Here is an 18,779-nt window from a genome sequence, read left to right as displayed (position 1 = left end):
CTAAACTGAAATCACTATCATCATTATCATCTACCTATCAGTACATGTATGAATAATATGAATATATGAATTCTTCATTAATAACATGAAGAATATCCATTCTTCATTAGAAGACATATAATGAAAAAAAAAGAAGTCATATAATGCCTTGCTTTTTACATGCACTTTTCTTTGTGTCCCCCCCAAATTCACACAACTTACCCTCTTGCTTCCTATAACATAATTGGAAAATATAGTAAGATATACTAATAATATAGTTCAGTATATAAGATAATACCTTGAATATTGAATGAGATACCAAATATTTGTTCTGCAAAAGATGACTTTCCTGGGGCTGGCGTAATGGTGCAGCAGTGGGGCGTTTGCTTTGCACACAGCTGACCCAGGATGGACTGAAGTTTTTTCTATCCCCTGGTGTCTCATCTGGTCTCCCAAGCCAGGAGCAATTTCTGAGTGCATAGCCAGGAGTAACCCCTGAGTGTCACTGGGTGTGGCCCAAAATAAAAAAAAAAAAAAAAAAGACTTTCCTCTTGTGGAAAATTTTAAAGAATCCTCCAGCCCAGCTGGCCTCGGTAGGATGAACCTAGGTTCGATCCCTGGCATCCCATATGGTCTACCATGCCAAGGGCGATTTCTGAGAACATAGCCAATAGTAACCCCTGAGTGTCACTGGGTATGGCTCAAAAACCAAAAACAAAACAAAACAAAACAAAAAAAAAAGACTCTTCCAGCCTATGAATCTGAGTCCTTTAATAAAATTTAAACAGAAATCATACCTGTCTCTCATAGTATTTTTCTTATCATAAGATGTTTCCAAATGAGTGACATTTAATGAAAGGTATGCAATTAAGTATAGACTAAGGGATTAAGTCAAATAACTTCTATCTTTATGTTATGTAGTCAAATTTAAACTAACAATTATTTAATAAGAAATAAAATTTCACTTGAAACTTGCCTTTTTCTGTTCCTTTCTTGTTTCACTTCAGATTGTCCAATTTTTACTTTTAGAAGCTGAAGTTGTCCTAAATTACCTTGTTCAAATATATTAGTTTGTGTTAATTTTTGTTGATTTTGTTTAAATGTCATGAGGTTTTCTAGTGGAATAAGATGTGGTCTTTTGTACTGTAAGAAATAAAGTATAATTAAATATTAACAATTTCAATTAAACCACATAAAATCTGAGAAAAAATTTTGAGATGTAATAGACACAAGTCAAAAACAATATATTGGAGCTGGAGCAATAGTACAGAAGGTAGGGTGCTTGCCTTGCACTGGCTGACCTGGATCCAATCCCTGCATCCCATATAATTCCCCATGTGCTGCCAGGACGTTCTGAACTTACTTTTCTATATCAGGGGTGGTGAACACGCGGCTCTCGCGCTGCATGCTGCTCCCGGCCACAATGAATGTGGCTCTTTGCCTCTTATCATTATTTTGTATACTGTGGCTTTTTGCCAAGTTTGGATTTTGATATGCTGCTTCTGAGGAGGGACCTCTAAGGAGAGATCTCTGAGAGTGTAGTCCCGCCCCCAGGCTACACCATCCCGTCTCCCATCCCTTGGAAACAACTGCATGGGCCAGCGAGCAGTTGTCACATGTTGTGTCACATCTTGACGTTAGTTCTTAGTGTGGAGGACGCAGCACACCCTCACCATCACTGCAGGATTTTGACCCTCACTCAAAATGGCAAAATGCAATATGTGTTGAATATATTCTTGTTAAAATTAGATGCTTTTGTGTGAGTGTTTGTCTGTTTTGACAGGTCACTGCGTGGTGTGGCTCTCTGACTCTCACAGTTTAAAAATTTGGCTCTTTGTGTCGAACTTGTTCGCCACCCCTGTTCTATATTAAAAACATTCCTTCTTGGAATTTTATTCCTTCCTAGCTTTCAAGCCCATGTCCTCCCTTAAACATGTCTCTCTTTTTTCCACTCTAGAAAAGTTTGTGTTCTCTCTTGAACAGGTATTCCTCTCCCCTCACATTTTTTTAAGTAAACATCAATTAAACTATCTTGCTTTAATATAACATGTACATGTTATATATTATATCATATATTATATAATATACATATATATTTCTTCTTGGCCAGAGAGACTGCTTAATGAACTCAGGCTCAAGTTCAATTGTGAACATCACATGTTTTTCAAAACAGTGCCAGGGGCAACTCCTGACCATAGTCAGGGGTAATCCCAAAATATCACTGGGTGTGGTCCCCCAAAAACATTCCTTCCTAAGGCAGAGAAAATACTCAGGATCAGGGTACATGACTTGGATGCACAAGTTCTTGGAACTCCATGTGCAACCCCTACAAAACCACAGATTTCCAGCAGCTTCACATCATTACACTCCTAGCACTATGCTGGCTTGTGTGTCACCTCTATAGAAAAAAATGCTTCCTCCTATAAATGGAAAATTATATAATAACTAGTATAAAAATCTTTGGAACAATGAGGTATAATAGGATAGAGATTATGGGCACATATTATCACTATGTTGTAACTTGTGATGGTAGATGATGGCAATTCATTATACTGTCTTATTTAAATCCTTCCAAAATGTATAATTATCCATTTCTTTAATCCTTTCTTTGCTATTCATAAGAAACTCAGATAAAAGCAGTGGTAAATTCTTTCTTTATGAAATGATAGTTTCTTTTTTTTTTTGCAAGATGGGAGAGAGGGTTGGGCCACACCTGGTTATACTCAGGGATAATTCCTGGCTCTGCACTCAGGAATCACTCCTTGTGGGCACAGGGGACCATATGGTATGCCAGGGATAGAACATTGGTTAGCCACATCCAAGGCAAATGAACTACCCACTGTATGATCACTTGGGCCCTGAAACATCATTCTTTTCCTCAAGAACAAAAAAAAAATTCTTAAAATGGTCTTTTTAAAAACACATAATTATATCTAAGCCTTGTATATATTACCAATTTTCCTGTGACAGATGTAAAGACAACAATACTACAATTGCAAGGAATCTCAATGCTCTTTCTAGATGCAACACACAAATAAGAATGCCCAGAGCTAGAGAGATAGCACTGTAGATAGGGTGTTTGTTTTGTATGTGGCCAACCTGAGTTTAATCAGTGGTCCTCAAACTATGGCCCGTGGACCACATATTGTATTTGTATCTGTTTTGTTTCTTCATTGCAAAATAAGATATATGCAGTGTGCATAAGAATTCGTTCAGAAGTTTTGTTTTTACTATAGTCAGATCCTCTAATGGTCTGAGGGACAGTGAACTGGCTCCCTGTTTAAAAAGTTTGAGGACCCCTGGTAATCCCTGGCATCCCATATAATTCCCAGAGTACCTCCATGATTAATTCCTGAGCACAGAGCAATACAAGCATCACTGGGTGTGGCCCCAAAACAAAAAGATAAATATAATACCCAGTTAATTTTACTTCTTATTGTTGGTTTTTGTTTTAGAGTAACGATTAGCAGTGCTCAGGGTGTGCACTGCTGGCTCTGTACTCAGGGATCACTCCTGGCAATGCTCAGAGGACCATAGGGAAGTTGAAGGGCAATTGAACAAAGCTGTATACAAGGTTAGCTGCATACAAGGCAAGCACTTTACCCACTGTATTATCTTGGGGGTGGGGGAGAGCCACATCTGGTGGTGCTCAAGAGATATTCCTGGCTCTACACTCAGAAATTGCTCCTGGCAGGCTCAGGGGACCATATAGGATACCGGGGATCAAACCCAGGTCCATCCCAGGTCAGCTGCATGCAAGACAAAAGCCCTACCACTATGCTATTGCTCTGGCCCCTAACTACTTTTCTTCTGTGCAGAATATCTAAAAGACTTCAGTGTTTTTGGACATTAATATATAAGAAATATTTAAGAAATTTATAAATTCAATTATTATTTTAAAGCTGATTTTTATGTGTTTTCAATAACAGAAGCATTACTTTTTTTTGGGGGGGGGGTTTGCACTGGCAGCACACAGGGGTTACCCGGGCTCTGCGCTCAGAAATCACTCCTGACAGGCACAAGGGAACAGGGGACCATATGGGATTCCAGGATTCAAACCACCGTCTGTCCTGGATCAGCTGTGCTCTCTATCCCACTCTCAGAAGCATTACTTTTTGCAAAGAAATGTATAAGAAGTTTTCACTAAGGGGCCAGAGAAGTGGCACAAGCGGTAGGGTGTTGCCTTGAACATGATTAAACCAGGACAGACCATGGTTTGATCCCCTGGCGCCCCAAATGGCCCCCCAAGCCAGGAGTAATTTCTGAGTGAATAGCCAGGAATAACCCTTGAGTGTCACTGGGTGTGGCCCAAAAAGCAAAAAATTGTTTCACTGAACAAGTAGTATTTATGATATGAAAATTTCAGGACTATGACAAGACTATGTTTTGCATTGCCAAGTAAAATCCATTACCGTATTTTCTGAGGAGAGACATGAATGAAGTAAAGCTAGTCTTGGGTAGTTTCTTTCTTCTACTACAGTTCTGAGTGGCACTGATGGAAGTTTAACTGATGTACTTGAGGCAGAGGAATACAAATAAGGAGTTTTGAGTTGTAGATGCAATAATGGGAGTCCAAAGGAGTTTTGAGATGGTATCCCAAGGGGCATTGGGTTAATATTAAATAGTTTTTCTGGTTGTGTCAATAATGTAGAGTCCTGTCGCAATTTTGAGTCTTCATGTCCAACATATTGATCCATGTTCACATGCTTTGGGACTTCCATGGGTACGCTTTCTGCCCATTTCTTCTGTCCATTTGCCTTTTCTATGACTCTAGTATTATGGTTCATATTCAAATCAGGTATTAAGGTAGTATGTGGTGTTTTCTGTGCCAAAGGAGGTTGAAAAGAATCAGATGATCCCCATGCCTCTCTTGGAAGAGGGCTGAGGGGAACTGCTGGGATTCTTCCTGAGTGGAAGGACAGAGGCTTGAATTTATATTTAGGCTGAAATTGTAGCAGAGGAAAACCACCATCAAGTGTGAATGTTTTTGCAGCTGGGATAAGGGAAGGTGCCATTGAAATGGCAGCAGATGTGGACAAAAGGTGGAGTTGAGTATTGCCAGCAGGGGCTGGAAACAATGAAGGGGATATTACATTTTGAGAAGGTGGAGTTAGTTCTCTATTCTGGGGTTGGACTTCTAACTTACATAGAGGATTATTTCCATGTGGAACACTCTGGAAGAAAAAAAGATTTACATTTAGAATATTTTACTAATTCCTTACTTTCAAATAATGTTCAATGATTTTGGAGTAGAAATGTAACAAAATTAAACCATTGACTTTCCAGGACAACTTTAAAGATATTTATATATGTGTTACCTGTAAATTTACATTATTTTTTTCCTCACACTGCACAACTCCTTCATCACAATGTGGAATGCTCTTCTCAAGTGCTCCAATATTCTCTCCCATGGATTGTGATTTAATGACTAATCTTGTCTTCAGTTTTCCACCAGTATCTTCCTTCTCAGCACTTCCTCTGGTGGGATTTGAGACTTGGCTTTCCACTAAATTCACTGATTGAGACTGTTGCAGAAGTTGATGTCTATCTGGGAGATTAGCAAAGGATGATCCCACTATTTGCATTAAGCTCAAGAAGTTGATCTGCTGCAACTAGAATAAAATAATGAAAAGAATCTGAGAAATCAACCACAATCATATGAATATTCCAAAATAGGCATATCTTTGAGTATCTCTCAGTCTGATATATATTGAGCTTAAATCACAGATGGATATATAAAAGGGGGGATAGGGGTGCCATGTACAGTGGATAGAGCTTTTGCCTTGCAAACAGCTGGCCTGGGTTCAATCCCTGAAATTCCATATGGTCCCCCAAACACTGCCAGGAATGATCCAAGTGTGATCTTGAACAGATGAATGGCTAAAGAAACTGTGGTAAATATATACAATGGAATATTATGCAACGTCAGAAGAGATGAAGTCATGAAATTTTTCCTATATGGAATCTATTATGCTGAATGAAATAAGTTAGAGGGAGAGAGATAGACACAGAATAGTCTCATTCATCTATGAGTTTTAAGAAAAATTAAAGACATAATTGTAATAATGTCCAGAGACAATAGAGATGAGGGCTGGAAGAACTGTCTCATAATATGAACCTCACCACAAAGAATGGTGAGTGTAATTAAGGAATTTACTACACTGACAGCTATCATGACTATCTTAATGAGTGAGAGAATAGAATGCCTGTCTCGAATATAGGCAGGGGTTGGGAAGGAGGGTGGAGTGTGATCTGAGTGTAAAACCAGAAAACTCCTGAAAATTGGCAGGTATGGCCCAAAACAAAACAAACACAAAGACACACACAAAATACAAGAAGTCAGAAAAAGAAAAAAAAAAGAAAAAAGGGGTCGGAGAGATAGCATGGAGGTAAAGCGTTTGCCTTACATGCAGAAGGTCATTGGTTCGAATCCCGGCATCCCATATGGTCCCCTGAGCCTGCCAGGAGCGATTTCTGAGTGTGGAGCAAGGAGTAACCCCTAAGCGCTGCCGAGTGTGACCCAAAAACCAGAAAGAAAAGAAAAATAAAGGAAAGGAAAGGAAAGAAAAGGAAAGGAAAGGAAGGAAGGAAGGAAGGAAGGAAGGAAGGAAGGAAGGAAGGAAGGAAGGAAGGAAGGAAGGAAGGAAGGAAGGAAGGAAGGAAGGAAGGAAGGAAGGAAGGAAGGAAGGAGAGAGAGAGAGAAAGAAAGAAAGAAAGAGGGAGGGAGGGAGGGAGGGAAGGAAGGAGGGAGGGAAGGAAAGAGGGAGGGAAGGAGGGGAGGGAAGGAAGGAGGGAGGGAGGGAAGGAGGGAGGGAGGGGGAGGGAGGGAGGAAAGAAGGAAGGAAGCAAGAGTGAATGAATATGTGAGCAGGACAGCTAAAGCATGCCCTCCAGATGCATGGCAGCTGCAATGATGTGTGAGCTTTGCAATCAGAAATATAAACTCTAGGAGAAGAACATGGTGAGGCACTACAGTCAAACTATATAACCAGATTATGAGTATCACAAGTTAAGAACGTGAATTAAGGCGACCCTCCCACTAATGCCGTCATTGAGGGGTACATGGGCGCACCTGCCTCGGAACTGCCTCCCTGTAAGAAGCTCAGAGACTGAGGTGTTTGGACCCGCCCTGACCAGGGTGAGTGTGACCCACCATTGCCGCCATCATTGAGAGGTACCTGGCGCACTCACCTGGGAACTGCCTCTCTGTAAGAAGCTCAGGGACTAAGGTGTTTGGATCGGCCCTGACCTGGATGAGTGCGACCCTCCACTGCCGCCATCTGAGGGGTACCTGGGTGCTCCTGCCTGGGAACTGTCTCCCTGTAAGAAGCTCAGAGACTGAGGTGTTTGGACCTGCCCAAGCAGGGTGGGGCCACAGGATCACAGCCACTCTGCTTCACTGACACGTACTCTTTCTAACTAATTAACCCCACTATAACACGTAGAAAAATCACACTACAATGGGGAAAACTCGCAGGCAAATAACATGCACAGAGAATGAAGATGATAACTCTGATGACCCAAAAAATACCAACTATCTGATCAATCTCTCAGATAAGGAATTTAGAATAGAAGTAAGGAGGATCCTCATAGAAATCAAAGGAAACATAGCTCATGCTGAACAGAACACAAAAATAGAAAACAGAAAACTCCAAACTGAAATAGCAGGTCTAAAAAACACGGTAGCTGAACTGAAAACCTCAACGGAAAGCCTCTCCAACAGGGTAATAGCAGCTGAGGATAGAATCAGTAAACTGGGGCCGGGCGGTGGCGCTGGAGGTAAGGTGCCTGCCTTGCCTGTGCTAGCCTAGGACGGACCGCGGTTCGATCCCCCGGCGTCCCATATGGTCCCCCAAGAAGCCAGGAGCAACTTCTGAGCGCATAGCCAGGAGTAACCCCTGAGCGTCACAGGGTGTGGCCCAAAAACCAAAAAAAAAAAAAAAAAAAAGAATCAGTAAACTGGAAGATGAAATGCAGAACAACTCCATACAGCAGAAGAGATTGGAAAAGAACCTTAGGGCAAATTATCAGACAAAAATGGAAAAAGTACTCAAAGAATGTGAACAGATGAAAATAGAAGTCTTTTATAAACTTAACAGAAACAACATAAGAATCATTGGAGTCCCAGAGGCCCAGGAAGGAGATCGCCAGGAAGAATCAACAGTAAAACACATTATCACAGAGAAACTTCCAGAACTAAAGACTGCATGCAATCAAATCCTGCAAGCCCAAAGAGTACCAGCTAAAAGAAACCCGAAGAAAAGCACCTCAAGACACAACCTACTCACAATGATGAATCCCACAGATAGAGATAGAATACTGAAAGCAGCAAGATCAAAAAGGGAAATTACATTCAAAGGAGCATCCTTAAGATTTACAGCAGACATGTCACAAGAAACTCTCAAGGCCAGAAGACAGTGGTGGGATATTGTGACAAGACTGAATGAATTGGATGCTTCATCTAGAATACTGCACCCAACCCAACTCCCATTCAGGTTTGAAGAAAAGATACATAGCTTCACAGATAAGCAACAGCTCAGAAACTTAACAGATGCAAAACCAGCCTTAATGGAAAAACTGAAAGATCTACTTTAAGACAAGGCAGACAAACAGACACACCCAAACTTATACACAAAGATGACATTAAATCCATGACAATCATCTCCTTCAATGTCAATGGACTAAATGCATGAATTAAGAGACACAGAGTGGCAAAATGGATCAAACAGATGAGTACAACCTTCTGCTGCCTACAAGAAACACACCTGAATAGTCAGAATAAACATAGACTCAAAAACAAAGGCTGGAGGAAAATCATGCAAGCAAACATAAAAAAGCTGGGGTAGCCATATTAATATCAGAAGATACAAACTTTAGACTTAGAAAAGTTGTAAGAACAACACTTCATACTAATCAAGGAATATGTGCAACAGGAAGAAATTGTACTACTAAACATTTATGCACCCAATGAGAGACCAGCAAAATATCTAATACAATTATTGACAAATTTGAAAGAGGATATCAATAATGACATAAGTCAACCAGAAAGAAACCCAACAAAAATATACTAGCCCTAAAAAGAGAAATGGAAGAAAGAGGCCTAGTGTGTTTATATATATATATATATATATATACACACATATATATAGGACACTCCATCCCCAGAAACCTGGATACACATTCTTCTCTAATGTACATGGGTCATTCTCCAGTATAGACCACATGCTGGCACATAAAACTTACCTCCAGAAAATCAAGAGGATAGAAATTTTGCAGGTTACCTTTGCTGAACACAAGGCTCTGAAATTAGATGTGAACTACAAAGGGACACAGAAGAAAACTTTTAACACCTGGAAATTAAACAGCCTGCTACTGAACAACCAGTGGGTCTGAGATGAAATCAAAGAGGAAATCAAAACTGGAAACAAATGACAAAGAAGACACAAATTATCAGAATCTATGGGACACAGCAAAAGTGGTACTGAGAGAAATATTTATAGTTTTGCAAGCACACATCAAGAAGGAAGAAGAGGCATACCTGAATAGCTTATTCACGCAGCTTATAAAATTAGAAAATGATCATCAAAAGGAACCAAAAATAGTGAGAGAGAGGAAATAATAAAGCTTAGAGCAGAAATCAATGAAATGGAAACCCAAAAAAACAATCCTAAAGATCAACAAAAGCAGAGCTGGTTCTTTGAAAAATAAACAAGATTAATAAACCGTTAGCAAAACTCAAAAATAGAGAGAAACTTGATAACCCATATTAGAAATGAAAAGGGGGAGATCACTAACAGATATTGCAGAGATTCAAAGGGTAATCTGAGACTACTTTGAGAAACTCTATGCCACTAAACATGAGAACCTGGAAGAAATGGATAAATTCTTGGACTCTTAGAACCTTCCATGGTTGAATAAGGAGAATGTAGCATATCTAAACACTCCCATCACTATTGAGGAAATTAAAACGGTAATCAAATGTCTGCCCCAAAACAAAAGTCCAGGTCCAGACTGATTCGCCAATTAATTCTTTCAAACCCAAATTTTTCAAGAGGAACTACTACCAGTCCTGATCAGGCTCTTTCACAAAATTGAAAAAATGGGAACATTTCCAAATAGCTTTATTTAAGCCAACATCATCTTGATACCAAAATCAGACAGAGATGCTGCCAACAAAAAAAAATTACAGACCAATATCCCTGATGAACACAGATGCAAAGATCCTCAACAAAATCCTGGCAAATAGGATTCAATGTCTCATTAAGAAGATCATTCATTATGATCAAGTAGGTTTCATCCCAGGAATGCAAAGATGGTTTAACATCCATAAATGTACCAACATAATACACACATCAACAACAAGAAAAATAAAAATCACACGATCATATCAATAGACACAGAGAAAGCATTTGATAAGGTCCAACACCCATTCTTTTTTTTTTATTTTTGGTTCACACCCGGCAGCGCTCAGGGGTTACTCCTGGCTCTATGCTCAGAAATCGCTCCTGGCAGGCCCAGGGGACCAAAGGGGATTCCAGGATTCGAACCACTGTCCTTCTGCAAACGCTTTACCTCCAGGCTATCTCTCCGGCCCCCAACATCCGTTCTTGATAAAAACTCTCAGCAAGATGGGAATGAAAGGAACCTTTCTCAATATAGTTAAGGCCATCTACCACAAGCCAATGTTACGTAAATATTATCCTCAATGGAGATAAACTAAAAGCCTTTTCTCTAAATTCTGGTACAAGGCAAGGTTGTCCTTTCTCACCACTCCTATTCAACTTAGTACTGGAAGTACTTGCTATAGCAAATAGGCAAGAGAAAGATATCAAGGGCATCCAGACAGGAAAGGAAGAAGTCAAGCTCTCACTATGCAGATGACATGATACTCTACTTAGAAAACTGTAAAGACTCTAACCAAAAAGCTTCTAGAAACAATAGATGCCATATAGCAATATGGCAGGCTACAAAATTAATACATAAAAATCAATGGCCTTTTTATACACCAATAATGACAGGGGAAGAAATGGACATTAAGAAAACAACCCCATTCACATTAGTGCCACACAAACTCATCTATCTTGGAGTCAATTTGACTAAAGAAGTGAAGGACCTATACAAAGAAAACTATAAAACCCTGCTCCAAGAAATTAGAGAGGACATGTGGAAATGGAAACACATACCCTGCTCGTGGACTGGCAGGATCCACATCATTAAATTGGCAATACTCCCTAAAGCATTGTACAGATTAATGCGATCCCTCTAAAGATACCCATGACATTCTTTCAAAAAAGTGAAATCAAACGCTTCTGAAATTCATTTGGAGCAATAAACACCCATGAGCTAGAGCAATCCTTGGGAAAAGGAATATGGGAGCATTACTTTCCCCAACTTTAAACTGTATTACAAAGCAATAGTTATCAAAACAGCATGGTATTGGAATAAAGACAGACCCTCAGATCAGTGGAATAGGCTTGAGTACTCAGAGAATGTTCCCCAGCCATACTATCACCTAATTTTTGATAAAGGAGACAAAGAAAATCCTAAATGGAGCAAGGAAAGCCTCTTCAACAAGTGGTGTTGGCACACCTGGTTAGCCACTTGCAAAAAAAGCAAACTCAGACCCCCCAGCTAACATCATGGACAAATGTAAAATCCAAATGGATTAAAGACCTGGATATCAAACCTAAAACCATACGGTATATAGAACAACACATAGGTAAAACATTCCATGACATTGAGAACTAAAGGCATCTTTAAGGAGAAAACAAGTGGAAGTAGAGATAAACAAATGGGAATATATTAAACTAAGAAGCTTATGCACCTCAAAGGAAATAGTGCCCAGGATACAAGAGCTACCCACTGAGTGGGAGAAACTATTCACCTCAATACCCATCAGATAGGTGGTTAATATCCAAAATATACATGACACTGACAGAACTTTACAAGAAAAAAGCATCTAATCCCATCAAAAAATGGGAGAAGAAATGAACACTTTGTAAAAGAAGAAATACAAATGCCCAAAAGGCACATGAAAAATGCTCCACATCACTAATCATCAGGAAATGCAAATCAAAACAACTATGAGGTACCATCTCACACCTCAGAGATTGGCACACATCACAAAGAATGAGAACAAGCTGTGCTGGTGGGGATGTGGAGAGAAAGGAACTCCTATTCACTGCCGTCACTGGTGGAAATGCCGTCTAGCCCAACCTTTATGGAAAGCAATATGGAGATTCCTCCCAAAAGCTGGAAATTAGGCTCCCTTTATGATCCAGCTATACCATTTCCTAGGGATATACCCTAGGAACACAAAAATACAATACAAAAATCCCTTTTTCACACCTATATTCATTGCAGTGTTATTTACAATAGCCAGATTTTGGAAACAACCAAGATGCCCTTCAACAGGTGAATGGCTAAAGAAATGTGGTACATATACACAATGGAATATTATGCAGCCATCAGGAGAGATGAAGTCATGAAATTTTTCCTATACATGGAATGTACATGGAAGTCTATTATGCTGAGGTGAAATAAGTCAGAGGGAGAGAGATAGATGTAGAATAGTCTCACTCATCTATGAATTTTAAGAAAAATAAAAGCCATACTTGCAATAATTCTCAAGAGACCAAAGAGGAGGAGGGATGGAAGGTCCAGCTCACGAATATGAAGCTCACCACAAAGAGTAGTGAATGCAGTTAGAGAAACAACTACATTGAGAACTATCATAACAATGTGAATGAATGAGAGAAGTAGAAGGCCTGTCTAGAGTACAGGCAGGGGGTGGGGGTGGGAGAGGAGGGAGATTTGGGACATTGGTGATAGGAATGTTGCACTGGTGACGGGGAGGTGTTCTTTCATGACTGAAACCAACTACAAACATATTTGTAATCAAGGTGTTTTAATAAAGTTATTAATAAAAAAGAAAGAACAAAAGCAAGAAAAAAGAAAATGAAAGGAAGGAAGGAAGGAAAGAAGAAGGAAGGAAGAAGGAAGGGAAGGAAAGGAAGGAAGGAAGAAGGAAGGAAGGAAGGAAGGAAGGAAGGAAGGAAGGGAAGGAAGGAAGGAAAGGAAGGAAGGAAGGCAAGGCAGGCAGGCAGGCAGGCAGCAGCAGGCAGGGCAGGCAGGCACTGGAGTAATAACAAAGCAGTAAGGCGTTTGCCTTCTACGCTACTAACCTGGGATGACCCGGGTTCAATCCCCGAAATCCCATATGGTCCCCTGAGGTTGCCAGAAGCAATTTCTCAGTGCAGAGCCTAGGAGTAACCCATAAAGCCCACCAGGTGTTTGCAGAAAGCAAGAAAACAAGAAAGAGAAAGAGATGGAGGAAAGGAGGAAGAAGAGAAAAGGAGAGAAAGATGGTGAGAGGGCTTTTGGACCAGATAGTGCAGCAGATAAGTATGTGCCTTGCACACAACTGCCCAGATTCAATCCCAGCATACCATATGGCCCACCAAGAACCACCAGGAGTGGGGCTGGAGTAGTGGTGCTAGCAGCAGAGTGGGTTTGCCTTGCATGCACTAACCTAGGACAGACCATGGTTTCAGTCCCCTAAGCCAGGGAGCAAATTCTGAGCGCATAAATAGGAGTAACCCAAGTATCACTGGGTGTGGGCCAAAAACCAGAAAAGAAAAAAGAAAAAAAAAAAAAACGAAAAAAAACCCACCAGGAATGATTTCAGAATGAACAGCCATGAGTCAAGAGTTACCCTCTAAGCATCTTATATGACCCCCCAAAAAAACAACAAATAAAACATTCTGTTTGCTGTTCAAGGAATCATCACTGAAGTGACTCAAAATTATTTGTAAGTAATTTACATAAATATTAAGATTATAAAGAAGTGACCTGATAAAGTGGGTTGAGGATAATTAAAGAATTCACTAACACAGGTGTGGTTGTGAAGAGGATTTAATAAGTAGCAGATATTAGCAAATGGGAAAAGAGTAAATAGGAATTCATACTAACAGCTATTATGTGAAGGCAAAAGCAGGCACCATTGATAGACAAATTCTGCATCAAATCAAAATCAACCAAGGAGGACCAGAGAGTACAAAGTAAGTTTTACATTTGGCAGACACTGATTCTATACGGAGCACATGTGGTCCCTGAGCATTGGAGAGTGCAGCCTGGGAGGGCCCTAAGCACCAGTGGGTGTGGCTAGAGAATCTCCAGATTGCTTACTTCCACCTTCTAAGCACCAATTAGCAGGCTCCTAAAAACCATTTTTTAAAACAATCAAGGAAAAATTAAAAGTAAAAGTCAAACCATACCCCATACTTTAAATTTTTGTTTTTTTGTCACACCTGGCAAGTGCTCAGGGTCACTCCTGAGAAATTGCACGTGGCAGGGCCTGGGGTACCATATGGGATGTCGGGGATTTGAACCACCATCCGTCCTGGATGGGCTGCGTGCAAGGCAAATGCCTTACTGCTGGCTATCTCTCCGCCCAACCCATACTTTAAATTTTTTATTGAATCACCATACAATGCAGACTAACAATGTATGTTACAAAAACACCAATTCCTTCACTAGTGAACCCACAATGTCCCTGGTCTCTCCCACTTCTCATACTTTGTTCTTTATACCTGTCCCTCCCCCTTTTAGGGACTGTGGTTTACAATATTGTTTACTGGATAGACGTATTATTCATGTCATTTAAACCTCCCTTCCGCACTAGTTCTGGCTCAGAGTGACCACTTACTTCTATCATTTTTGGAGTGGTCCCTTCCCTGGACTGTCTAGCTCTACCACCCTATCTCCTGAAAATGACAAGATCCCTGCTAAGGGATCAGTCCTCCAATTTTTTGGTTTTCAATTGCTTTGGGCAGTAGTTTATTCCCCTAATGCTTTTTTATATACCCATATATGAAAGCTCATTCTGTGTATCTCTCTCTGTGACTCATATGCACTTAAGATAACTCTCCAGATCATTCATACCGCAGCATATTGCATAACACATCTTTTCTGAGAGCTAAGTAGTTTTCCACTTTGTATATGTGCCAGAAGCTTCTTTATTAGTCTTCTGTTCATGGGCACTTGGATTGTTTCTAGACTTTGGCTATTGTGAATAGTGTTGCAACTAACATAGAAGTGCAGATGTTTTTTCTATATTGTATTTTTTTAAAAACTTTTTGTTTGTTTTTGGGCCACACCCGGTGATGCCTCAGGGGGGTTACTTTTGGCTATGTGCCTCAGAAACTGCTCCTGGCCTAAGGAACCATATAGGATGCTGGGGGATTGAACCTCGGTCCGCCCTAGGTTAATATGTGAAAGGCAAATGCCTTACCACTTGCGCCACTGCTCCAGCCTGCTAGATTGTATTTTTGTGTGGGTCGTCTACTATTCCCGGGTGTAAAAATTGCTGCACAGCATGGAAGCACAAGTCTGAGCTTTTCCTAGTTTTTTGGAGACATTTTGAAATTGAGACATTGAGGAATGTGCATACTGTTTTCAAAAGGCTAGATGAGTCAGCATTCCTACCACTGGTGAAGGATGTATTTAATTTAAAGTTGGAGAAGTGATGCCTCCCCCATCTTCTTCTGAAGAACTACTTTGGCTGGGGGTTAGGGGATCCACTATTATTGTTCCACATAAATTTCAGAAGGAATTAATCTATTTTTTTAAAAATGTCATGGGTATTCTTAAAGGAACTGTATTGAATCTATAAAATGCTTTAGTAAAGTATTTTCCATTTTAATGTTATTCCTCTCAATTCATGAACAGGGGTTTTATTTCTATTTCTCTTTATTTTGTTTTGTTTTGTTTTGTTTTTGTTTTGGTTTTGGTTTTTTGGGTCACACTGGCAGAGCCTTCAGTAGCCCTGGTTCTACGCTCAGAAATCGCTCCTGGCAGGCTCTGGGGACCATATGGGATGCCGGGATTCAAAACCACCGTCTTCTGCATGCAAGGCAAATGCCTTACCTCCATGCTATCTCTTAGTGCCCCTATTTCTATTTTTTTCCTGCCCTCTTTTTATTTCTTTTCTTTCTGTATAATGTCCATTTATTGATTTTTTGTGTATATATATATAATATATAAAGTACTTTATTTAAAGACCATGAATCACATAGTTGACATAGTTGATCATAATAAATTTGTTTCCAGAAAAGTGGAAGCAAAAAAATAAAGCACAAAACAATTTTTTATTATTATTTACTTATCTATTTTTTTGTTGATTGCATTGTTGTGGTTTGGCTATTGGAAGTGGATGTCTCCATTTGTATTCATTTATTTTCTTCTTTTCTTTTCTTATGTGCTCTGCCATTTTTTTATCTCAATACCATGGCTTTTATATGATGCTTACCCTTTTGTTTTGTTTTGTTTGTTTGTTTTTTGGAATGCTCACTGGATATTTTTATTTACAGTTCTTTATGTACTGTTGTGGTGTTTCACCTTCTTTTTCCCCTTCGTCTCTCAAACCTAGAATGAAAGCCCTCTAGAAGGACTCTCGCCCATTTCCGGAGTATCTGATTCTTTTTTCTTTTTTTCCTCCAGGTTATTACTTTTCTCTTCTTCAAAAACAAAACCACATAACTTGATCAAGTCCCGCCTCCCAATTGGGGCAGGGGGAATAAGGGAGATACCAAGACAAATAGTGTAAGACCACTAAGTAGTAAGCTAGGCACAGAGGGGACCACTTATTCTAGCAGCCCCATGAGTAATGGAAGAGGTTATGGGAAGAAGGGACGGGAAACAAAAGTAGAGGAGGGACAATTCGGTGATGGGGAATTTGCCTGATTTTATGTTAATAGTACCTAAAATATTATTGTCAATGATATGTAAGCCACTATGATTAAAATAAAAATTATATTTAAAAAATAAATAAAAGAGGGATCTCCCTCATCTATTGGTTTTATAGAAAATAAAAAGACAATTTTTACAATAATTTACCAGAGACAAAAGAGATGAGGGCTGGAAGGGTCCACTCACAACATGAATCTCACAAAAAGTTGATGAGTGCAGTTAGAGAAATAACTACATTGAGAACTATCATAAGTGAATGAATGAGGGAAGTAGAATAGCCTGACTCGAGTGTAGGTGGTGGTGGGGTGTGCGGAGGAGGGAGAATTGGGACATTGGTGATGGGAATGTTACACTGATGAAGGGGGGTGTTTCTTTACAAGACTGAAACCCAACTACAATCATATTTGCAATCAAGGTATATAAATAAAGATATTAAAAATAATAAAAGAGGGACCGGAGCGATAGCACAGTGTTAAGGCATTTGCCTGGCATGCAGCCAACACAGACAGACCTTGTTTCAAATCCCGGCTATCCCATATGTTTCCCCCAAGCCTACCAGGAACAATCTGAGTGCAGACCAGGGAGTAACCCTAGTGGTTGCCAGGTGCCACCCAAAAACAAAAACCAAACAAACAAAAAAAAGATAAGATACAGTAAACAAGAAAACTTATTGTATCTCACTATGAGGTAATTAAAACATTGTCAGAATGTTTATGAAAATTCTTGTTGCTAGAGTTGACCATTCTGTTACTTTTCCTTTGTTTCTGAACATTATGGGGCTTCAAATACACATTGGACATTCTGAATTGACGTGTTCCAGGGGTGATAGTATTTAAAGATATTGTAGTTGTCGGGGGGGGAAGATAGACACAGCGGCGTTTGCCTTGGCAAAGCAGCCGACCCAGGACCTTAATGTGGTTGGTTCGGAATCCCGTGGAGTCCCATTTGATCCTCCGTTCCTGCCAGGAGCTGATTCTGATCAGATAGCCAGGAGTACCCCCTTGAGCCACGCGCCAGGGTGTGGCCCAAAAACAAAATACAAACAAACAAAAAAAAAGAACCAAAAAATACTGTAGTGTCCACATGGCTGTATGGCTCAAGAATTCCATAGCATTATTACTGATATTGTAGCTTTTTAGTGGGTATTTTTGGCTGGCATCTGTGTCTGGAAATACAAGAGTAAGGTGCCTGCACTCCAAAAAGTCCAGGTAATGTCAGCTCAAATACTGACATACTTGGAGTTTTGGTCAGATTGGTATCTGCAAAGAGCTGTAGAGGAGTGGTGAGGCAGGATTATTGGCAAAGCAGCGACTGTGGGGGATGGTATTACAGGCTAGATTCTAGAATTATTCACTATGAATAACCAGTGAAGATCAGATAACTTAGAGTAAATTTAAACTTGTTCATTTCTAGAAGTTTTGTTATATTTTAAAACTTTCCAGGAGCAGAAAAAAAAAAAACTTTCCACATTGTTGGAACATATCATTTCAACAGGATGATTTCAAGTCACTGTGCTTCCATTCCAATAAAATAAATACATAAAAATAAAACCTTTCACATGTGTAGCTTTATTATCCCTAAGGAGATGTACTTACCTGAACTAATTTAAACATTTCATCTTGGAGCACTTGCCTAACAGGATCAGAAGGCTCAGATGACTGTGGCCTGGGCTCATGCCTCTGTGTGTTCTGAGGTGCAGGCACAGGTGTCTGGGAAGCAACACGGATTCCATCTGATGCAGGAGGTGGAGTTAAGGAAGAATTATCTTTAAATGCAGAAATTTGTGCACTATATGGAGACATGTAAATTGAAAAACAAAACACATTAATCAAGGCCAGAATAAGTACAGTCAATAGGTGCCTGCCTTGCATACAGCTAACCTGGGTTCAATCCTCAACATCCCATATGGTCTCCCTAAGACTGCCCAAAATGAGTCCTGAGAACAGAGCCAGGAGTAACCCCTGAAAATTGCCAGATGAGTCCCAAAAATAAACACCCCCAACCCCACATTAAACAAGGAGAAGGAACATTCATTGTCTATGATCTGTCTA

At 39.9% G+C, this 18,779-nt stretch overlaps 1 protein-coding gene across 1 annotated transcript in view; it reads right to left on the bottom strand.

Moving 5' to 3' along the window:
- Positions 1 to 18,779, bottom strand: part of CPLANE1 (ciliogenesis and planar polarity effector complex subunit 1) — a 154,953-nt gene that overhangs the window by 59,003 nt on the left and 77,171 nt on the right. Inside the window, 4 exon segments of the mRNA XM_049769035.1 lie at positions 956 to 1,122; positions 4,392 to 5,153; positions 5,298 to 5,591; positions 18,324 to 18,516. Coding sequence (XP_049624992.1) covers positions 956 to 1,122; positions 4,392 to 5,153; positions 5,298 to 5,591; positions 18,324 to 18,516 — 1,416 coding nt within the window.

Source organism: Suncus etruscus, chromosome 2 (genome assembly GCF_024139225.1).
Source record: "Suncus etruscus isolate mSunEtr1 chromosome 2, mSunEtr1.pri.cur, whole genome shotgun sequence".
NCBI lineage: Eukaryota > Metazoa > Chordata > Mammalia > Eulipotyphla > Soricidae > Suncus > Suncus etruscus.
Note: the sequence above shows the minus strand (reverse complement) of the source record. Positions and strands in the feature narration are given on the sequence as shown.